We start from the raw sequence: 24,291 nt of genomic DNA, 5'->3' as shown, positions 1-24,291 counted from the left end.
AAAAATTTCCTTTTCCCTGCTATTTGTGTAGTGTATTCTGTAGTGACTGTCTGCCTGATTGCTGCTTCTGCACTAGGGGACAGTGTAAATTGTCCTAAACTGGTGTAAATTGTCATAGGCCAGAATGTTTTATGACAATTTACATCAGCTGAGGATCTGACCCAGGAGTATGCATTTCACTCATGCTGTATGTATATAGTTTATAAATTGCTTTGAAATCTTTCAGCATAAAGAGTGCTTTACAAGTATAAAATATCACCATTAATAATTGGTACACTGAATGCATGCCCTTAACATCTAATGAGGTGATAATTGTATTCAGGTGTCACTTCTGGGGGCAAAAGGTAATATTTTATAGACTCTTGTTAATTTGCATAATTTAAAAGGATTATGTACTGTTTAGTGAAAAATAGATATGAAAATTCTTCAGATTAAACTCTCAGAATTAATGAGGAACTGAAATACTCCAGTGAAAAAGAGGGCATTTAAATGAAATCTTATATTTTAGTCATATAACTAATTTAGGCAATAATTGCAACCATCATCAATATGCACATGATTCATTCTTTCTCTCATCCTCTCCCCATGGGAATTCTGTGTGCTGTGTAGTGTTCTGTTTTTGTAGGGTTTTGTTTTCTTAAATATACACACTTCTATGTGTGGGTTAGAAAAAGCAAGGTTGAAGAGGTACACTTTGCATTTGGAGTGTAAGGTGGAGCGGTTTCATTCTTAGCTCCTGTGGGAGTTTGTTTTATTGTCTTGGACCAGCCCTCCAAAAAGCTCTGTCTCCTGCACAGATGTTTGATTTGGGTTGGGATTTGCGATTCTTCTTTGAGTGATTGCTCATGTGTATTCCACAGTAGGTGTCCATGCTTGCCATGTGCACCGGTGCCGGAAGTTTTTCCCTTAGCAGTACCTGTGGGGGGGAGCACCGCTGCGACCCCTGGAGGGGCGCCTCTATATCGTGCTATAAGGGGAGCTGTGACTCCCCCCCAACCTCAGTTCCTTCTTGCTGCCAGTGAAGGTAGTTGGAACTTCATGCTCCAGCCTTGCTGCAGCTTCTCTAGTTAGCCTTAGTAGTACAGTTCTTCAATAGTTAAATAGTTTCTCCAGTTAGTTGTCTGGGCTCTGGGCATGCCGCATGCCCCAGGCTTCAAGTCATGTGACTTCTGTCGCAGTTCTATGCCAAGAAGTGATCCGCACACGCAGTGTCTCTGCTGCTTGGGCGAGACCTACGTAAGTGAGCGCTGTAGGATCTGTAGATCTTTCAAATCGCAGACTAAGAGGGAGAGGGACATTAGACTTCGCGCTCTCCTAATGGAATCAGCGCTGACCCCGGAACCAGTATGCTGCACGGATTCGGCACCTGGCACCGCGTCTTCGGTACAGAGCGAAGTCCCCTCTACTAGCTGGCACCGCTTCCCTTCAAAGAAGCAAGGGAAGACTCAGAGGCACCGAGAGAAGGATAGGGGTGAGGCCGGACCTGAGCTGGGCAGCCCGCGATCCCCCTCAGGACCCAGGCCTCTGACTCGCGTTGAGCGGAGCAGCCTGGTCCCGTCCGCACGTGCCTCCCCTGCGGTGAGGATGCCGTCGATGCCGGAGGTGGCATAGGCTGCGCATGACATTTTAACCCTCCCAGTACCCGGGGCGCTGCCTGAGATGGGTTCCCTGTCTTGAGGGAAACCACCACTGGGAGCACAACAACCCTCCCTGGCATGGCACAGTCCCCGTTCTGAGGACCGCTTGCCGCAGTCTTCCCGCAGCTCGTGCTGGCCCTCTACCCCGCTTAGGCTGACTGGCTCGCCGCCCACGAGGGAGCCTCAGGGCTTCTCTATGCCCCGTGACTGGGGACACAGGTGCCGGGATAAGCAGCGCCGACGCTCCTCTTCGTGTCGAAGGTATCGTAGCCGATCCCGTCACTGCCGATATAGATGCTCCGACTCGAGTGCCCGCTCTACCAGACATCACCCACGGGACTCATCTCGTGATTCACCGGCACTGAAGCGTCGTAGCTCTGGCCGCCTGGATGAGTACAGAAGCAGCACCTCAGACGGGTACCGATCTTCGTCCTCGAGGTCCCGGTCACGTGGACGGCACTGTCGCGGGTACCGGGCAGTCGACAACCTCCGCATCGGCACCCAGCTGCCTGTCTCCAAATCATGTGGCTCTGCAAGTGCAAACTGCACCGCCCGGCACCTAATTTGGTCAGTGGCACGGAACACCGTGGCAAGGGCAGTGGTGTCAATGGGCACCATGGCCGCAGATCCCCGCCCAGGCGACACCCGCTCGGTGGTGGGAGCGTCTCAGGCTCCTTTGACGTCCTCTCCACGACAGAGGGAGAAATCAACAGGTCCCAAGCTGGTTGCACCGCCCCCGGACTCTGACCTGGGGATCGACCCACAGGTACCGTTCAACGCCTTAGGCTCCATGCCGGTCCCCTCACCGGTGCCAGAGGATACCATAGCGGCACCGCTGCCCGTCCCTCAAGAGGACTTCAGGGCTCACCAAGAGCTCTTCAGGCGGGTGGCATCAAATCTCCAGCTCCAGGCTGAGGAGATGGAGGAGCCGTCTGACTCTCTCTTTAATGTACTGTCATCCTCAGCACCGGGCCGTGTGGCCCTGCCTCTCCACCAGGGGGTAGCCAATATCTCGACTACCCTGTGGCAAACCCCAGCTTCCTTGGCCCCCATCTCCAAGAAAGTGGAGAGGAAATACTTCGTGCCGGCTAAGGGCCACTAATACTTGTACTCCCACCCGGCACCTAACTCCCTGGTGGTAGAGTCAGTTAACCACCGGGAATGTCATGGTCAGCCCGCACCCACCCCAGGACAAAGGTGTCAGGAGACTGGACACGTTTGGCAGGAAGGTTTATTCCTTGATGAGTTTCCAGCTCAGGATGGCCAATCACCAAGCCTTTCTAAGTCGATGTGACTTCAATCTGTGGGGGTCCCTACCAAAGTTTGAACCTCTCCTCCCAAAAAGGAGTTCAGGGCTCTGGTAGAGGAAGGAGTGTCAGCGGCGAAAGCAGCCCTCCAGGCATCACCAGACGCGGCAGACACAGCAGCCCATTCGATGGCCTCTGCCATATCCATGCGCAGAGTGTCATGGCTTCTCCTGTCCGGACTGTCTGCAGAGTCCCAGTCCTTGATGCAGGACCTTCCCTTTGACGGGAAAGCGTTGTTTGCGGATTAAACTGACGTCTGCCTGCATGGGATGAAAGACTCCCGTACAACCCTGCAAACCTTGGGCCTGTATGTCCCTCTGGCGAAGGACAAACCTAGGCCGCAAACTTCGGCTCCTCTTGCTAGGGGCAGATACGAGCCCCCGCCTAAGAGACTGAGGGAACAGAGACGCAGGTCCCAGCGTCAGTCCCGCTCGGCCCCACGGCCTGGCCCCTCAAAGGGCAAAAGGCAGGGAAAGAGGCAGTTTTAACTCTTTGCGGGGGGCCACCAGGCTTGTTGCCAGGGAGACCCCCCCCCCCCGGTTAATAAAGTTTGTGTTCTGCAACCGTTTATTTGCCTTCCAAGTGGAGTGGGTAACGTCGGACCAGTGGGTCCTCAACACTATTTCCAAGGGCTACACGTTGCAGTTCACTTCATCCCCCACGCCCAACGCTGGGCGAGCCTTGGGGACCCGGAGCATGCCCGCCTCCTAGAGCAAGAGGTGGCGCGCCTCCTCCAGCTGGGGGCGGTGGAAAGGGTACTGGTAGAATTTCAGAACAAGGGCTTCTGTTCCCAGTATTTCCTGATCCCGAAGGCAAAAGGGGGACTCAGGCCCATCTTAGACCTCCGGGATCTCAACAGTTTTATGGTCTGCTACAGGTTCCGTATGGTATCCCTGGCCTCTATCATCCCCTCCCTGGACCCGGGGGATTGGTTCGTGGCCCTGGATCTCCAGGACGCATACTTCCATATCCATATTTATTAGGGACACAGGTGTTTCCTCCGATTCCTGGTACGGGAGGACCATTACCAGTTCACGGTCCTCTCGTTTGGCCTTTCCACAGCCCCCAGAGTTTTCACCAAAGGCTGCTACCACCACCAGGCATATCTTGGGAGGAAGGGGGTACAAATTTTCCCTTACCTGGACGATTGGCTTCTCAAGGGCAATTCTCAGTCCGGGGTACAGGCCCAGATCGGACTTCTTCTGTCCACGTGTGCAGATCTTGGCCTAGTGGTAAACGAGGACAAGCCTACGTTAGTCCCGGTTCAACACATACAGTTCATAGAGGCTCTACTGGAGTCATTAGAGGCCACAGCCTCTCTTCCCCAGTACAGGTTTGAGACCCTAAAAGGTCTCATCGCCTCAGTCACAGCCTTCCCAGTGACAACGGCAAGGGTGTGCCTTCAGATCCTTGGTCACATGGCGGCATGCACATCCGTGATTTGCCATGCCAGGCTCAGAATGAGTTCCCTGCAGCTCTGGCTGGCCTCCCAGTATTCCCAGGCTCAGAACACGCTGGACAAAGTTGTCACAATACCGTTCCAGGTAGTTGCTGCCCTACAATGGTGATCCCTCCTGCGCAACATGCTGCAAGGGGTCCCCTTCCGAGAAGTCTCCCCCTCGCTAGACCTGGTGTCGAATGCCTCTGATCTGGGCTGGGGAGCCCACATAGGGAACGTTCAAACCCAAGGGAGATGGTCGGCCTCGGAATTATCCCCACACATAAATGCCAGGGAGCTCAGGGTGATACGGCTGGCGTGTGTGGCCTTCAGCGGGCACCTTCATGGGAAGGTGGTCAGAGTCCTCACGGACAGTACAGCTGCGATGTATTACATCAACAGACAGGGAGGAACGTGTTCCTCGGACCTATGCCTGGAAGCCCTGAGCTTATGGGAGTTCTGTATATCCCATGATATCTCCCTGCGAGCCTTCCACCTATCCAGCATGGCAGGCCGATCACCTCAGCAGGGTGTTTTCCCACCAGTACGAGTGGTCGCTCCACTGGGAGGTCGCCCTACAGCTCTTCCGAGAGTGGGGAGTTCCCCGGGTCAACCTCTTTGCAACTGCCCAGAACCAACGCTGCCCCCAGTTCTGCTCCAGAGGAGAGATGAGAAGGGGGGCGATCTTGGACACCTTCCTCCTTCAGTGGTCGGGCCAACTTTTCTATGTCTTCCCATCTTTCCCCCTGATAGGCAAAGTCCTGCAAAAAGTAAAAGCAGGCAGGATGTGGATCATCCTCATAGTCCCAGCTTGGGCCCGTCAACACTGGTACGGGACCCTCCTGCAACTCTTAGCGGCTCCTCCATGGAGGCTGCCGCTTTGCCCAGATCTCCTCTCCCAGGAGGGGGGATGCCTCCTCCACCCCAGCCTGGCCACACTTCACCTGACAGCGTGGTTGCTCCGTGGTTAGATGAGGAGGCGGGGAGGTGTTCGGAGAACATCAAACGAGTTCTGTTGGAAAGCAGAAAGCCATCCACACGATGGACGTACCTGGCCAAATGGTCCAGGTTCTCTAGGTGGGTGGGGGAGTGGGGAACCTCCCCATCGTCCACATCGCTCCAACTCATTTTCGATTACCTCCTGTCCCTTAGGACCCAAGGGCTAGCTGCCACCTCTGTCAGGGTGCATTTGGTGGCCATATCGGCCTTTCACCCACTGTTACAGGGCCACTTGGTCTTTTCCCACAGTATGACCTCCCGCTTTCTAAAAGGCCTGGATCATTCATTCCCGTATGCTAGGCCCCCCGTGCCGCAATGGGATCTAAACCTAGTGTTATCCCGCCTCACGGGCCCTCCCTTTGAACCCTTGGCTACGTGTTCCTGGTCTCACCTGTCATGGAAGGTAGCATTCTTTGTGACTATTACGTCAGCCCAACATGTCTCGGAGCTTAGGGCCTTGACCTTAGAACCCCCGTATACGGTCTTCCACAAGGATAAGGTCCAGCTTCGCCCACACCCCTCTTTTCTCCTGAAGGTGGTCTCTGCCTTCCATATGGATCAGGACATTTTCCTACCGGTACTCTGTCCTAAGCCCCATTCCTCCAATGAGGAGCGCCGCTTACACATGCTAGATGTGCGTAGGGCATTGGCTTTTTACCTGACCGAACCAGGCCGTTCCGGAAATCCTTGCAGCTATTCGTTGTGTCAGCCGAACGGATGAGGGGACAGCCGATTTCCACCCAGCGACTTTTGCGCTGGATCACCTCATGCATACGCACTTGTTATGACCTGGCAGGGGTTCCCCCGCCACCTATCGTTAAGGCTCATTCTACGAGAGCTCAGGCCTCGTTGGCCACCTATGTAGCTCATGTCCCTATCCAGGACATATGCAGAGCTACCACATGGTCCTCTGCCACACCTTTTCTTCACGTTATGTGATCGTCTCCCAAGCATGGGATGATGCCAGGTTTGGTAGGGCGGTACTGTGTCCCGGAAACCCGGAAACTCCTACTCACCTCCATCGGACATAGCTTGGAGTCACCTACTGTGGAATACACATGAGCAGTCACTCAAAGAAGAAAGGACAGTTACCTGTTCTGTAACTGGCGTTCTTCAAGATGTGTTGCTCAGGTGTATTCCACATCCCGCTCTCCTTCCCCTCTGTCGGAGTTGTCTGGCAAGAAGGAACCGAGGGTGGGGGGAGTGCACAGCTCCCCTTATAGCATGATATAGAGGTGCCATTCCAGGGGTTGCAGCGGTGCTCCCCCTCTATGGGTACTGCTAAGGGAAAAACTTCTGGCACCGGTACACATGGCGAGCACGCACACCTACTGTGGAATACACCTGAGCAACACATCTCAAAGAACGCCAGTTACGGAACAGGTAACTGTCCTTTCTCTTGATCAAACTTAATTGGTAACCTGGCAGGATAGTGTGGGGCTGTTCTGCCCACAGGCCTAGTCTATGGGCTAGATTCATTTTTGCTGCCAGTGAAGTTATACCACAGATGAATTTAGCTCAGTATGCTTTGAATTAGAATACTAGAATGCTGTGTCGACTGGCTATGTGGGCAAAGTTAATTTTCTCTTATAATGATACTCTTGGGAAAAAATAGTTCAGCATTATGTTACCTCTGAACAGGGGCGGCTCCAGGCCCCAGCACGCCAAGCACGTGCTTGGGGCGGCAAGCCACGGGGGGTGCTCTGCTGGCGTCGCGAGGGCGGCAGGCAGGCTGCCTTCGGCGGCTTGCCTGCGGAGGGTCCGCCGGTCCCGCAGCTTCGGCAGACATCCCGCAGGGACGCCTGCGGGAGGTCCGCCAAAGCCTCGGGACCGGCGGACCCTCCGCAGGCAAACCGCCGGAGGCAGCCTGCCTGCCGTGCTTGGGGCGGCAAAATCTCTAGAGCCGCCCCTGCCTCTGAAGGTTTGCTTTCATGTGTATGTTATGCAAGATCCACACATGGAAACAGTTATTTTTTTTATTTAAAAAATGTATAAAGTTAATTTTTAGAAAACTGATTTTAAAATAAACCATAAATATATAAAATACATAATATATATTGGATATAGGTAATGTTTTATACAGTTCCAAAATAGAGACAACAGAAATTATCCCAGGAAACAAGCATGCACAACTATTATAATTTAGATTATAATATGCTCATATGAATATTATTATTTTGAGGTACTAGTGTGTCTAAGGAACAGTATTAGTAAAAGACCATGTGCATCTTGTGTATCTAGTTGTATCTAGTGAAGCTGTAATCCTTTACCAATTCAGATGATATAATAAGAATATATAATATTATTGTTCTGAGCTGAATTTGCTATGAACTTTTGAGGAAATTAAAGACCTAAAATATCCTTATTTTAGTGATAGGCCTTGCTAATTGGACAAGTCTCAAAATGTATAAATAATGTGCCAAATCCTGCAGTTCTTACGCAGTGGAAGTTTGTTTGAGTAATGACTATAGGATTTGACTGAATAGGTTCAAGATAGGTGGGAAATACCTTTTTCTTGTGTTTTGTATCTAAAAATGTATAATATAAATTTCTGTAAGTATTATTAAAAATGATGGTTGTCTTCTCAAGGACACCTTGTTTTTTGTTCTCTGAGGCATCCATTTGGTTGCTTTCAGTAGTTTTTTGTTACAATCCATTTCCACTGATGTACTCTGTGAAAAATCAGGGGTATTTTTACTCATTGATGCCAGAAGTCCAGCAACAGAGTGAAGGCTACCCAGTTTACTGCACCCAATGCAGCATGTATGATTACCTGCCTTATGGGCAGGTGGTGTATGTGTGCATTCAGTGCAAGGAGCTCCTGGCCCTCAGAGACCATGTACAGGCTTTGGAGGCCAGGGTGTCTGAGCTGGAGGAGCTCAGGGAGACAGAGAGGTACATAGATGAGACTTTCTGGGACACAGTAGAATGGTCCCACCCGTGATCTGACAGCCTCTGTCAGGAGGATGAAAGTCTCAGGGAAGGAGGACATCCAACTGGAGCAGAGGGAAATGATCCCATAATTGGGACCCTCCTTCCAGATGATGACGTGGTATCCTCTTGCACTGAGGATACCTTTCTAGGGGAGGGAACTCCAGTTATTAGGAAGAGACAGATCCTGGATGCCAAATTTAGGCTGCCAGGTAAGAGATTGACGTCCAGGACCGACATGGTAGCATTCTCTGAAATGCTTCCAGTTCCACATGCAGGGCCAGTTAAACAGGCAGAACTGCAGGCTCTCAATGTGTGGATGAGATGATGGTATAGGGAGGAGGGTTTCGATTTATTAGGAGCTGGGGAAACTTTTGGGAAAGGGGAAGCCTATACAGGAAGGATGGGCGAAATGGAACCAAATTGCTGGTGCTTAAAATTAGAAAGGTCGTCGAGCAGTTTTTAAACTAAGGGCTGACAGGTGCAGAGGAGGACATGGTTCGGACAGAGACATTCCTTACGGGAGGATCTTTTAATGGAGGTGAGGAGGAGCATGTGGTTCAGACGTCCCTTTGGGGAGGATCTATAAATGGAGATTCCCTATGTCCATTTATAGACATATATAAGGAGAAGAGGATGGAAGATGATAAAATACAGATAGGATTTGATGAGAAACAGTCAAATGTAAAAAAGTCCCATTTAATTACATCATGTAATGACAGGCAGCTAAAAAGTGACACATTTTTAAAGTGCTTACACACCAATACTAGAAGTCTAAATAATAAGATGGGTGAACTAGAGTGCCTCATATTAAATGAGGATGTTGATATCAAAGGCATCACAGAAACTTGGTGGAATGAGGATAATCAGTGGGATACAGTAATACCAGGGTACAAAATATATGGGAAGAACAGAATAGGTCATGCTGATGGGGGAGTGGCACTATATGTGAAAGAAAGCATAGAATCAAGTGAAGTAAAAATTTTAAATGAACCAAACAGTACCATAGAATCTCTATGGATAGTAATTCCATGCTTGAATAATAAGAATATAGCAATAGGGATATATTACAGACCACCTGACCAGGATGGTGATAGTGACTATGAAATGCTCAGGGAGATTAGAGAGGTTTTAAAATAAAAAACCTCACTAATAATGGGGGTTTTCAACTATCCCTATATTGACTGGGTGCATATCACCTCAGGAAGGGATAAAGTTTCTTGACACCTTAAATTACTGCTGCTTGGAGCAGCTGTTCTTGGAACCCACAAGAGGAGAGGCAGTTCTTGATTTAATCCTAAGTAGAGCACAGGATCAGGTCCAAGAGGTGAATATAGCTGGACTGCTTGGTAATAGTGACCATAAAATAATTAAATTTAACATCCCCCTGGCGGGGAAAACACCACAGCAGCCCAACACTGTAGCATTTAATTTCAGAAAGGGGAACTACACAAAAATGTGGAGGTTAGTGAAACAGAAATTAAAAGTTTCAGCACCAAAAGTAAAATCCCTGCAAGCTGCCTGGAAACCTTTTTAAAGACACCATAATAGAGGCTTAACTTAAATGTGTACTCCAAATTAAAAAACATAGCGAGAGAACCAAAAAAGTGCCACCGTGGTTAAACAACAAAGTAAAAGAAGCAGTGAGAGGCAAAAAGGCATCCTTTAAAAAGTGGAAGTTAAATTCTAATGAGGAAAATAGAAAGGCGCATAAACTCTGGCAAATGAAGTGTAAAAATATAATTAGGAAGGCCAAAATGAATTTGAAGAACAGCTAGCCAAAGACACAAAAAGTAATAGCAATTTTTTTTAAATACATCAGGAGCAGAAAGCCTGCTAACCAACCAGTGGGGCCACTGAACGATCGAGATGCTAAAGGAGGACTCAAGGACAATAAGGCCATTGCAGAGAAACTAAATAAATTCTTTGCATTGGTCTTCACTGTTGAGGATGCGAGGGAGACTCCCAAACCTGAGCCATTCTTTTTAGGTGACAAATCCATAGAATTGTCCCAGATTGAGGTGTCGTTAGAGGAGGTTTTGGAACAAATTGATAACTAAACAGTAATAAGTCACCGGGACCAGATGGTATTCACTCAAGAGTTCTGAAGGAACTCAAACATGAAATTGCAGGACTACTAACTGTTGTCTGTAACCTATCATTCAAATCAGCTTCTGTACCAAATGACTGGAGGATAGCTAATGTGATGCTAATTTTTAAAAAGGGCTCCAGCGGAGATGCCAGCAATTACAGGCCGGTAAGCCTGACTTCAGTACCTGGCAAATTGGTTGAAACTATCGTAAAGAACAAAATTGTCAGACACATGGATGAACATAATTTGTCGGGGAATAGTCAACATGTTTTTTTGTAAAGGGAAATCATGCTTCACCAATCTACTGGAATTCTTTGATGGGGTCAACAAGCATGTGGACAAGGGGGAATCCAGTGGATATAGTGTATTTAGATTTTCAGAAAGCCTTTGGCAAGGTCCATCATCAAAGGCTATTAAGCAAAGTAAGCAGTCATGGGATAAGAGGAAAGGTTCTCTCATGGATTGGTAACTGGTTAAAAGATAGGAAACAAAGGGTAGGAATAAATTGTCAGTTTTCAGAATGGAGAGAGGTAAATAGTGATGTCCCCCAGGGATCTGTACTAGGCACAGTCTTATTTAACATATTCATAGATGATTTGGAAAAAGGGGTAAACAGTGAGGTGGCAAAATTTGCAGATGATACAAAACTACTCAAGATAGGCAGACTGCAAAGAGCTACAAAAGGATCTCTCAAAACTGGGTGACTGGGCAACAAAATGACAGATGAAATTCAATGTTGATAAATGAAAAGTAATGCACATTGGAAAACATAATCCCAACTATATATATAGAATGATGGGGTCTAAATTAGCTGTTAGCACTGAAGAAAGAGATCTTGGAGTCATTGTGGATAGTTCTCTGAAAACATCCACTCAATGTGCATCGGCAGTCAAAAAAGTGAACAGAATGTTGGGAATCATGAAGAAAGGGATAGATAATAAGACAGAAAATATCATATTGCCTTTATATAAATCCATGGTACGCCCACATCTTGAATATTGCGTGCAGATGTGGTTGCCCCATCTCAAAAAAGATATATTGGACTTGGCAAAGGTTCAGAAAATGGCACAAAAATGACTTCAGGTATGGAACAGCTGCCGTATGAGGAGAGATTAATAAGACTGGGACTTTTCAGCTTGGAGAAGATGACTAAGGGGGGATATGATAAAGGTCTATAAAATCACTGATGTGGGGAAAGTAAATGAGGAAGTGTTCTTCTTCAAGTGCTTGCTCATATTGATTCCAATTAGGTGTGTGCGCACCGCGTGCACAATCGTCGGAAGATTTTTACCCTAGCAACACTCGGTGGGTCGGCTGAGGCGCCCCCTGGAGTGGCACCCTTATGGCACCAGATATATGCCCCTGCTGACCCAGCGCCCCCTCAGTTCCTTCTTACCGCCCGTGACGGTCGTTGGAACTGTGGAGTGCAGCATAGCTGATCTCCACCTCCCTAGCTCTTTACTCGTTGTACTGTAGATAGTTGTTTAGTATAGTTGTTAATAGTTTTCACAGTTATAGTGCAGTTAATAGTAAGTTTTGTATATAGTGTAGATAGTACTTGGAGGAAATGGGGTTTATCCCCGTCCCTCCTCCCTGGTACCAGCGCCCATGCCCAGGTCTCCAGGTTTCAAGCCTTGCTCAGCCTGTCTCAAGCTGATGCCTACGGGAGACCCCCGCAACTCCTGCTTGAAGTGCCTCGGGGAAGCCCATCAACCAGATAAGTGTCGCATTTGTAAGGCTTTCAAGCCTCAAACAAAAAAGGAGCGGGGACTTTCATTTAAAACAGCTCCTAATGGAAGCGGCACTTAGCCCGGTACCTTTGGTACCGCGCGCAGACCAGGCGCTGTCGATCCAAAGCATGCCTCCGGAACGACATGGCACCAGCAAAGACTCTCAGCACCGGATGTCTCGGCACAAACCACGTGCTGCTCCTGTGCAGTTGCAGGCGCCGCTTGTGCCCCCATTGGAGCAACAGCCCAGGCCGGACTGCCCCGCAAAGGCGCCAGCTCCGGCACCGTCGATTCCGGTGTTGCAAGGGCCATTGAGTCCGGTGCACACAAGCTTCCCGGTGTGCTCCGTGGTTGAGCTCGGCCTGCCGTCCACTCTGGAGACCTTCTCCACCGCTCATGACTTGATCGCACTGACTGAGCCTGGACCGTTTCACCCTCCGGCACCGCTGGTACAGACTGTTCCATCCATAGGGAAACACGCCTTCATGCGATCTTCCTTGCAGAGTGAGACAGCTCGGCACCAATCTCGGTCCCGGTCCAGGTCATGGTCCCAATCCCGCCGATGGTCCCGGACTCAGCACTGCTCACAGTCCCAGCACCGATCTCCATCTCGGTGCCGGTCATACTCGCAGTGCCGCTCCGCCTCACGTAGGTCTCCCTCTCGGTATGATCGGTACCGATCCAGCTCCTGGCACCAGTCCCAGCACTGATCGTCTCGCAGTTGATCCTGGCACCTCCCGGGCCGTAAATCCTCATTGAGGTCTAGATTGGCCTCCCGACACCGTTATGACCATTGGTCCCGATCCCGATTGCGGTACCGCCCGTGATCACGGCACCGGTCTCCAGCTCCCAGGCACGGAGCGACAGAGCAGGACGGTGCAACGCTGCATGTGCGTTCAGCCCTGCCTTGGTCTTCACGACCGAATTCGACGTCGTCCCAAGCGGGGAGTGGCTACCACATCCAGGGCCATGACGCTGATGGTGCTAGCCAGGGGCAAGATGAAGGACAGGATCCTGACCAGGGACCCCCACAATGGTCCTTCTGGACTCCTTGGGCATACCACCAAGCCCAAGGTGTACCCTCAGGTGCTTCTCGATCTGCCCATTCGGAGCCTCGGATGCCTGAGGCCACTGTGAACCGCCCTCCCCCGGTAGCCTCGGAGGTGACTGCCCTGCCACCAGATCAGGCCCATGCCAGTAGCGTGGGGGACCAAGGGCAACCGGACCCTCCTCAACCAGACCTTCCCCAAGATCTGCTAGTCCCGAGGGTGTCCTCCTCATCCTCGCCTGACTAGGCCATAGCAGGCACATCCTCCTCTGGCCCACCGCCTATAGATCTTCGTGCACCCCACGAATTGCTACGTAGGGTGTCTCAGAACATGAACCTCCAGGTAGAGGAGGTGGTGGAAGTTGAGGATCCGGTGGTGGACATCTTATTGGCCGACGCCCCCACACTCTAGGACTCTAGCCTCGGGTGTGGCTATGCGCCGCATTTCATGGCTACAAGTGTCCGGTCTTCCACCAGAGCTGCAGCAGACGATTCAAGACCTGCCTTTTGATGACCAGGGGGTATTCTCAGATAAAACTGATCCCAGACTTCAGAGTCTGAAGACAACCAGGCCATCATGCGCTCATTGGGCATGCATACCTTGGTGACGCAACGTAGGCCCTTCCGGCCCCAACCGCAGCGCACCTACCCTAACCCTCGACCACAGCAAGACTTCGCTAGAAGGCGTGGCCATGGTAATAGGAGGAGACAATCTGGTTCTCAATCAGGCCAGAATCAGGGCCCCCCCAAAACCATCGGCAGGGCCCAAGCAAAACTTTTGAAGGTGCGCCCGAGGACAGAGCACCAGTCTCCTTGCAGGATCCTTTCCCACCTTTCTTCAACCGCCTCTCCTATTTCCTCCCTGCATGGTCCCGCATAACGTCAGATTGCTGGGTCCTACGCACGGTGGAAACTGGATACCATTTTCAGTTTGTTTTGCCCCCCCCATCTCTTTTCAGGGACCCCTCTCACGAGCAATTCCTCTTACAGGAGGTACAGGCGCTCCTGGCTATCGGAGCGGTGGAAGAGGTCCCAAAGGATTGGCATGTCAGGGGTTTTTACTCCCATTACTTCCTAATCCCCAGGGCAAAGGGGGGACTATGGCCCATCCTGGACCTGCATGGACTCAACAAATTCATGGTAAAGTTGAAGTTCCGCATGGTTTCCCTGGAGACCATTATCCTTTCCCTGGATCATGGAGACTGGTACGCCGCCCTCGACATGAAGGACGCATACTTCCACATAGCAATTTACCCGCTGCACAGGCGATTCCTTCACTTTGTGGTCAACCAGCAGCATTTCCAATTTACCATCCTTCCCTTCAGCCTGTCCACAGCACCAAGGGTCTTCACAAAGTGTATGGCTGTTGTAGCGGCCTCGCTCCACCAACATCGGATACAAGTGTTCCCATATCTCGACGACTGGCTCATTTGGGGTCGTTCCGAGCTACAGGTGCGGTCTCATGTTTGCTTCGTCCTGAGCTTGTTCAGGCAACTGGGCCTGCTGCTCAACTCCGAAAAGTCCACTTTGGAGCCAACCCAGAGAATAGACTTCATTGGGGCGATCCTGGACTCGAATCTCGCCAGGGCGTGCTTGCCGCAGGCCCGCTTCCAGTCCATGATGACCATTATTCATTGCCTCCAAAGCTTCCCGACCTCAACAGCACGCACGTGCCTTGGTCTTCTGGGCCACATGGCCTTGTGCACTTTTGTGACCAGACATGCCAGACTACGCCTCCGTCCACTTCAGACCTGGCTCTCGTCAGTGTACTGTCCAGGCCGAGACAGTTTGGACACAATACTCATGGTGCCGACAGAGGTCTTATCCTCTCTGGGTTGGTGGCTGAACACCAACTTGGTTTGCGAGGGGATGCCATTCCATGCCCCATAACCCTCTCTAGTCCTGACCACGGATGCGTCATCTCTGGGCTGGGGTGCTCACCTGGTGGGCCTTCGCACACAAGGTCTTTGGTCCACACAAGAAATAACCCTACACATCAACATAAGGGAACTATGAGCAGTACGCCTGGCGTGTCAGGTATTCCGCGAACACCTTAAGGGCCCTTGTGTCACAATCTTCACAGACAACATAACGGCCATGTTCTACATCAACAAGCAAGGTGGAGTGCGGTCATCCCTCCTCTGTCAGGAAGCCATACATCTCTCGGAATTTTGCATAGCCCATTCAATCGACCTGGTGGTGTTGTTTCTCCCAGGAGTTCGGAACACCTTGGCAGATTGCCTCAGCAGGTCCTTCCTAGCTCACGAGTGGTCGATTCGCCTGGACGTTATCCATTCTGTTTTCTGGAGTGAGGGTTTCCCCACATAGACCTCTTCGCCTCTCGCGAGACTCGGAAGTGCCAGGTGTTCTGCTCTCTCCAGGGACGCTGCCCGGGCTCCCTGTCGGACACCTTCCTGATACCGTGGAAAGACCACCTGCTCTATGCCTTTCCTCCATTCCCATTGGTCCACAAGGTCCTTCTCAAGTTACGCAGAGACAAGGCCTGCTTAATCTTGATCGCTCCGGCGTGGCCCAGACAGCATGGTACAACACTCCTCGATCTGTCAGGGACCAAACCAATTCCTGTACCATTGTGGCCAGATCTGATCACTTATGTCATCCAGACCTACAGTCCTTCCATCTCACAGCATGGCTGCTGCATGGCTAACTCAATCTGAGCTGCGTTGCTCCAGTTCAGTGCAGCAAGTACTCTTGGGTAGCAGAAAGCCCTCCACTAGATCCACATACCTGGCCAAATGGAAGCGATTCTCCTGCTGGTGTGCCCTGAGCAATACTATCCCTCTGGAAGTGCCAGTACCTACCATCCTAGAGTATCTTTGGTCCCTGAAACAGCAAGGCCTAGTTGTCTCATCCATCAGAGTACATCTAGCAGCGATTTCAGCCTTTCACCCTGGTGAGAATGGGTGCTCGGTGTTCTCCAATCCTATGGTCAGCAGGTTTCTCAAGGGTTTGGAATGTCTGTACCCACAAGTTCATCATCCGGCCCCTACATGGGACCTCATTCTGGTCTTATCTAGACTTATGGGTGCCACCTTTGAACTGATGGCCACCTGCTTGCTTCTGTACCTTTCCTGGAAAACAGCTTTCCTCATCGCTATCACATCGGCGAGGCGAGTGTCGGAACTTCGGGCCCTCACAGTGGACCCACCATATACGGTGTTCCATAAGGACAAGGTACAGCTGCGACCACACCCTGCCTTCCTCCCTAAGGTGGTGTCTGCCTTCCATGTCAATCAAGACATCTTCCTCCTGGTCTTCTTTCCGAAGCTGCACGCTTCGCGACGAGAGCAACAGCTACATTCCCTAGATGTTTGTAGGGCTCTCGCCTTTTACATCAAACGAACAAAACCTTTTAGAAAGACATCCCAGCTGTTCGTAGCAGTGGCAGACCAGATGAAGGGCCTCCCGGTCTCTTCACAGCAAATCTCATCTTGGATTACATCATGTATCCATGCGTGCTATGACTTGGCTTGTGTCCCAACTACCCACTTCACTGCCCATTCTACTAGGGCTTAAGCTTCGTCCTCCGCCTTTCTGGCTCATGTGCCCATACAGGAGATCTGTAGGGCAGCGACTTGGTCATCCATGCATACTTTCGCTTCCCACTATGCCGTAGTACAGCAGTCCAGGGATGATGCGGTATTTGGTTCAGCGGTCCTTCACTCCGCGACATCTCACTCCGACCCCACCGCCTAGGTAAGGCTTGGGAGTCACCTAATTGGAATCGATATGAGCAAGCACTCGAAGAAGAAAAGACAGTTACTCACCTTTGTAACTGTTGTTCTTCGAGATGTGTTGCTCATATCCATTCCAAACCCGCCCTCCTTTCCCACTGTCGGAGTAGCCGGCAAGAAGGAACTGAGGGGGCGCTTGGTCGGCAGAGGCATATATCCGGTGCCATAAGGGCGCCACTCCAGGGGGCGCCCCAGCTGACCCACCGAGTGTTGCTAGGGTAAAAATCTTCCGACGATTGTGCATGCGGCGCGCACACACCTAATTGGAATGGATATGAGCAACACATTTCAAAGAACAACAGTTACAAAGGTGAGTAACCGTCTTTTATTTACTCCTCCTCATAATACAAGAACTAGGGGCCACCAAATGAAATTAATAGGCAGCAGGTTTAAAACAACAAAAAGGAAGTATTTTTTCACAAAACACACAGTCAACCTGTGGAACTCCTTGCCAGAGGATGTTGTCAAGGCCAAGACTATAAGAGGGTTCAAAAAAGAACTCGATAAATTCATGGAGGATAGGTCCATCAGTGGCTATTAGCCAGGATGGGCAGGGATAGTGTCCCTAGCCTCTGTTTGCCAGAAGCTGGGAGTGGGCGACGGGATGGATTACTTGATTACCTGTTCTGTTCATTCCCTCTGGGGCACCTGGCATTGGTCGCTGTCGGAAGATAGGATACTGGGTTAGATGGATCTTTGGTCTGACCCAGTATGGCCGTTCTTATGTTTTTAATTTTAGCTGGGAATTGGACTGAGCATCTGATTCCTTGACAAAAATATTTTTTTTTTCCAGAGTCTTCTGAGAAGGCTGGTTGAGAGGCAAAAAATAGGAAAAAATATAAATTTTGTTTCTTTAGATCAAGCCACTTGCAGGAACTTGTAATCTCAGGTCTTGATAGGGTTTGGAATGTTGTGGTTATTCTTCAGTCGTTCACTTAAAGGAATTGGTTGGGTCGTCTAACCAGGTGCTGCAAGCAAGACAAATTTGTGGTCAAACAAACAAAAACTTGGTGTTTATGGCATCCCACAACCAAAATTCAACAAAATTAAGAAAACAAAGATTCCTGGAAACAGTCTCTTAAATATGCTTCTGCCTTGGGGAGAGTCTGTTCTCTTAATTTCCTGAGAAATAGAGAAACCTCCCTTTTTTATAGTGCTTCCAGATAAAGGTATGCCTGGAATAATTTCACGATGAAAAGGTTTCTTTGCAATTCTTGCAGTGAGGGAAGACATTACTTAATCTCCCTGCTCAGGAAAAGTTTTAACTCTCTCCCTGAAAAACACAAAAAAAAGTCTACATATCACATCTCGGCAATTGTAATACCATGTTCAGATTTCACGGTCTATTATTAATTTGCTAGTGGTAGTTCTAAATACTCTTTCTGTGTGGGTCATATCGTATGCTTGTGTAGGTAGTTTGCTGTGAAGTAGAGTATTGCAAAATAATAATTGGTGGTGATGGTGGGGAAAAGCAGATTGAAAAAGCTCCTTCACTAAAAATAAATTACTAAAAGGTATGAAGCTGTACCTCTTTCAAACTCCAGACAGTAACAGTGCATAAATATTTGTAATACATCTGCGGAAGACAGCTTTGGATATTCCTTATCAGTCTCTAATTTTAAATAAGTTCTAACAAATTGAAAGACTATATATGTGACGAGGAAACATCAAGAGTCTTTAGGAAAATACCGGCTAGAATAGTATAAGGGATTTATTTCCCACTGGATTAATTTGAGGGTTTTTCTCAGATAAATTGTTGTGGTTCCACACACTGGTTGGTGTCTCATTCCTCATTAATTAGTCCACTTTGGAAGCAGACTAACTTCAATTTGGAATGAATTATTCCACAATAAGATAGGTGCAGATGCATCTCAATTTCAAATGAACTATTCTGCTTCTGACAGTCTTCCCACTGCTTTCCCACTCTGTGATGCTGCACACCTGCATCAACCCCACTTTTTACCTGTATGCCCTTTACTGTTCTAGGGTTATCTCCCAATTGAAATACTGGATCAGAGCCAGGTGTGTCCCATTGTGATTCCAGCTTGTGACAAGTTCACACACCTGGAGTCACATACAGATTATAGCAGCCATGTCTTGTGTTTCTGTGCTGAAGTTCATCCAGGACTTCCTTGTCTTGTGGGGAGAAGATCGGATCCAGTCTCATTTTAACAGCAGTCACTGGAATGCCAAGATATATGAGAGGATATCAAACCAAATGAAGGAGAAGGGGCACTTCCGGAATCCAGTACAGTGCCTCACTGAAAGAAAGAGGCTGTGGCAGAGTGATGATAACACACCAGGATTAATAAGACTTCTGGCTAAAGTTGCAAGACCTATGTCTACTGTGAAAAGCTGAACTGGATTTTGCAAAGAAGGCACCGCCACCAAACCCTGGCTTGTTCTGGAAATTACTGAAGATACCCCAGTGAACACTGACAAGGAGAAGATTGTTCTGGACGGCCAAGATTTCTTCAGCTAGCAAAACCCAGGGCAAGCCCCATGGCAGACACAGCATCTGAGATTCCACCCCCAAATCCCAGACAGAGAATCAGCCTGACAGTGCTGGGGAGGGGACCTCTTCCTGTAACTATTATGTACTATATCACATGACAACTGTATAGGGAGATTTAAACAACTTTGTTCTGGGTGCCATCTTCAGTGAGTGAGCCACTTCTTGTTTGCATGTAACTGACAGATCTGGTTCTGTCTTCTGAGCTAAAGACTCACTGTAAAGGATCAGAGGGGTAGCCGTGTTAGTCCGGTTCTGTAAAAAGCGACAAAGAGCCCTGTGGCACCTTATAGACTAACAGATGTATTGAAGCATAAGCTTTCGTGGGTGAATACCCACTTCGTCAGACGCATGTGGTGGAAATTTCCAGAGGGAGGTATAAATATGCAGGCAAGAATCAGTCTAGAGATAATGAGGTTAGTTCAGTCGGGGAGGATGAGGCCCTCTTCTAGCAGTTGAGGTGTGAACACCAAGGGAGGAGAAACTGCTTTTGTAGTTGGCTAGCTATTCACAGTCTTTGTTTAATCCTGAGCTGATGGTGTCAAATTTGCAAATGAACTGAAGTTCAGCAGTTTCTCTTTGGAGTCTGGTCCTGAAGTTCAACCTCCCTGGACACACAATAGCAGATTTAAAGATAGTCATCCTGCAGCAAAAAAAACCTCAGGTCCATCAGTGGCGATTAGCCAGGATCGGCAGGGATAGTGTCCCTAGCCTCTGTTTGCCAGAAGCTAGGAATGGGTGACAGGAGATGGATTACTTGATGATAACCTTTCTGTTCATTCTCTTCGGGGCACCTGCCATTGGCCACTGTCAGAAGACAGGATACTGGGCTTGATGGATCTTTGGTCTGACCCAGTATGGCCGTTCTTATGTTCTTATGAAGCCCATACATAACTATGTGAATAGTGCAACTTCAGTGGGATTACCTATGTGCTTTCAGTTAGTGCCTGTGTTAGCTACACATGTTTCAGGAACAGAAGAATAGAAGAAATCCACATTTGATAGTTGTCCCCTTCCTTGTTGTAATAGCTACCATCTGTAATGTCATCTACAATTTCACAAGAGCTTTCTCTCATAAATGGTTCACATAGTAATTTAATTGTATGTTTTATGCTTCACACTGACTTTTAGCCAATATTTTAAGTTTTGAACATTTTTTCTTTTACAGAAATCGGGCACAAAGCAATTCTCCAACTAATGAACAGGCAAAGTCCGCCACTGGTAAAGATGATGTTCCATATGCAACAGGGCTCATTCTTGGTATGTATAAAAGCCCAGCTAATGATGGGTATATTGTGATATATAGTGCTTTTCTTCTTTGAAATGATTGAGTTAATTTATTCTTGCAATATACTCCTGATATTGGTGGTAAAGCATTAAGTTAAATTAAAAAAATAAAACTTTGTAGCACCTCCTCTTGAACATGCAAACAGTAACTGCTTGTGATGCATTTAGTAGAAGGGGGCTCAAATGGATTCTCAGATTTCTCTAGGTCAGTGAACCACAATGGAGATATGTTTATTTCTAAGTTTTGTAAATCTGTTAGAAATTTTACAGAGTTAAAGTTAAATAGGATTGAGTGGTGAAAAAGTGGAAGATGTTTGTAAGATTTTTTTGTTTTGTTTTTGTTTTTTACCATTGGATACCTAATGACCTAACAGGTCTTTAAATTAATGTTGTATACTGTTGGAGAGCTGAAGCAAGCAGGTCACCAATTAAAGCTGTTACTGGCCCATCAGAAAGAGTAAAAGTATTTTGGGACTTGAGGTGTAAATCCTGTACCTTGGCTAATGTCGAAGGGGGGGTTGAGTTTCTTTTTTGTGTGTTAGTGCAAAAGTGCATCTTATGAAGCACAGATTAGAGTGAAACAGCTAAGGAATTGCATATTCTTACTCCATTTCATTTCACAGGCACACACATTGATGAAATGCTTATGCATGGTATTATACTTCCTGCCCTTTCAATGGGGAGGGGATGCCACAGTACCTGGAAAAAGACGAGGGGTAATAATGAGCAAACACATGCTTGTCAAGATGGCAGCTGGCCCATCCCCCTCCTCAGGTCCTCTGCCTCCCCATTGGTTGGGGTTGGGAGGACTGGGCTGGCTGACTCTTGTGCATCCTTTTTTCTACTGCCGTTTAAACTGTCTGAGGCTTTTCAAAAGCCTCTTGTCCCTGTTAGCTGCTCTGCCCTCCCTCCTTAGTTGTAGCGTAGGAGCTATGTTTTTCAAGTTGCTATGACACACCTGTTTGGGGATCAAATCAGGAAGGAATTTTTCTCACTGGACCAAATTGGCAGAGATCCAGTCTTTTTTTTTCCCTTCACCTTCCATGAAATTGACAATTCCTCCCTCTTTCCAGGGAGGGCCTGCGGAGGACTCTGCAGCTTTCACTAGAGACCTCCTTTAGTCTCATGACTCCCAGGCAGCTTTCAACTGCCCTTTCCCTGACTTTTTTTTATTTTTGCAGAGGTGGTGTAGCCATGTTAGTCCCAGACCTGAAGAAGAACTCTGTGTAGCTTGAAAACATTTCTTTTTTACCAACAGAAGGTGGTCCAATAAAAGATATTACCTTACCTATTTGTGTCTCTCTTCCTGACTGACCCTCAGGCAGCTGTTCCATTTATGTGGTTCAGGTGGCTTCTCTTAAACCCAATTAGGAGGCAGCTGAGGAGTCACAGGTGCACTGGTCCTGCTCGCTCTTAAATGGCCAATGTCACCCTGTGACATGCACAAATTGTATTTGTCTCTGTACTTTGCCTTCTTGTTTTTATTCATTTGAAATTGTCTTTGTTGGAAGACAAAGATGAGTGTGTTTTTCATGGAATGTTTATGCTTCCTACCTTTTCATTAGGTGGTCAAGACCGAGAACTTACTCAAAGAAAAAAAGAGAAATACAGACAAGAGCTAATGGAACAGATTGCTGAGCAACAGAGAAATAAGAGACGGTAATGGAAACCCATTGTAATTTGGACAAAGACTTAATGAAAATTAAAGTGGCTTTTATGATTGTGAAATGTATGCAAAAATTTCTTTTAAAAATAATGTACAATTATAGTAGATATCTTATATAAAGTGCACATTTTTCATTAAAACTAAATTCAGTTGGAAGCTTCTTCATCCTTCAGAAATTTACTTTAAAAAAAAAAAGTTCTTTTACCGTTTGGAAACTTTCTCTTTTTTCCCCATTTTGCACCCTGAGGTTGTTTGTACTACTACTAGACATCTCTCACTGTTGTATTTTTATGGCTGTCATACAGTATATAACTTATAAACCTCAAAGGGACCACTTTAAATACTTTTTATAGCTTTGATTCCCTTTTCTTTGTAGTATATTTCTAGAGGCTTAATGATAACACTTTTATGATAACACCCTTCCTGGTGAGGGTAATAGCGCTAAAATCGACCTTGCTGGGTCGAATTTGGGGTAGTGCGGACGCAAATCGACGGTACTGGCCTCCGGGAGCTATCCTAGAGTGCTCCAATGTGACCGCTCTGGACAGCACTTTGAACTCTGATGCACTAGCGAGGTACAGAGGAAAAGCTCCAGGAACTTTTGAATTTAATTTCCTGTTTGGTCAGCATGGCAAACTCAGCAACACAGGTGACCATGCAGTCCCCCCAGAATCATAGAGCGTAGAATGTTTCTACACTCCCCCTATCATCTCTGTCCCCGAGGTTATCACAGATTAGAAGGCGAAAAAAACACACTCGCAATGACATGTTCTCCGAGCTCATGCAGTCCTCCCACACTTATAGGGCACAGCTTAATGCATGGAGGCATTCATTGGCAGAGGCCAGGAAAGAATTAAGTGAGCGCGAAGAGCGGAGGCAGGATGCGATGCTGAGGCTAATGGGGGAGCAAACGGACATGATGAAGTGTCTGTTGGAGCTGCAGGAAAGCCAGCAAGAGCATAGACCCACACGGCATCCACTGTATAACCGCCTACCCTCCTTCCCCATGTTCCATAGCCTCCTCACCCAGACGCCCAAGAACGCGGGGAGGAGGCTCCACTCTAGAGGATGCCCCAAGCAACAGAAGGCTGTCAGTCAAACAGTTTGATTTTTAGTGTGGCTACAATAAGCAATGTGGCCGTGTCCTTCCCTCGTCCTCCACCTCACCCGGGCTACTTTGTCTGTTATCTCATTTTTTTTTAATTAATAAAGAAAGACTACATGGTTTCAAAACAATAGTTACTTTATTTCGACGGGGGGAGGGTGGTTGGCTTACAGGGAATTAAAATCAACAAAGGAGGTGGGTTTGCATCAAGGAGAAACACACACAACTGTCACACCGTAGCCTGGCCAGTCATGAAACTGTTTTTTTTCAAAGCCTCTCTGATGCGCAGGACTGCCCGGGGTGGGGGGCAAGTAGGGCAATTTGCCCCAGGCCCCACAAGGGCCCCCACAAGAATATAGTATTCTATAGTATTGCAACTTTTTTTTATGGAAGGGGCCCCCAAAATTGCTTTGCCCCAGGCCCCCTGAATCCTCTGGGCAGCCCTGCTGATGCGCAGCATGCCTTGCTGTGCTCTTCTAATCACCTGGTGTCTGGCTGCTTAAAATTGGACGCCAGGCAATTTGCCTAAACTTCCCACTCCACCATAAACGTCTCCGTCTTACTCTCACAGATATTATGGAGCACACAGCAATAACAATGGGAATGTTGGTTGCGCTGAGTTCTGACCTAGTCAGCAAACAACACCAGCGAGCTTTTAAATTGCGTGACGGGGAGCTGAGTGGGCTCCATGCTTGCCGTGGTATGGCGTCTGCATGGGTAACCCAGGAAAAAAGGCACGAAACAATTGACAACGATTGCTTTCATGGAGGGAGGGGCAACTGAC

General features: G+C 48.3%; 1 protein-coding gene across 12 annotated transcripts in view; it reads left to right on the top strand.

Moving 5' to 3' along the window:
- CSPP1 (centrosome and spindle pole associated protein 1) overlaps window positions 1–24,291 on the top strand; it is a 163,598-nt gene that overhangs the window by 47,062 nt on the left and 92,245 nt on the right. For all 12 annotated transcript variants that reach the window (XM_045006701.1, XM_045006706.1, XM_045006698.1 and 9 more), the window contains 2 exons: window positions 20,618–20,709; window positions 22,302–22,395. In XM_045006701.1, coding sequence (XP_044862636.1) covers window positions 20,618–20,709; window positions 22,302–22,395 — 186 coding nt within the window. The remainder of the gene's footprint in view (window positions 1–20,617; window positions 20,710–22,301; window positions 22,396–24,291) is intronic.

The sequence above is a fragment of the Mauremys mutica genome, chromosome 2, assembly GCF_020497125.1.
Source record: "Mauremys mutica isolate MM-2020 ecotype Southern chromosome 2, ASM2049712v1, whole genome shotgun sequence".
Lineage (NCBI taxonomy): Eukaryota > Metazoa > Chordata > Testudines > Geoemydidae > Mauremys > Mauremys mutica.
Note: the sequence above shows the minus strand (reverse complement) of the source record. Positions and strands in the feature narration are given on the sequence as shown.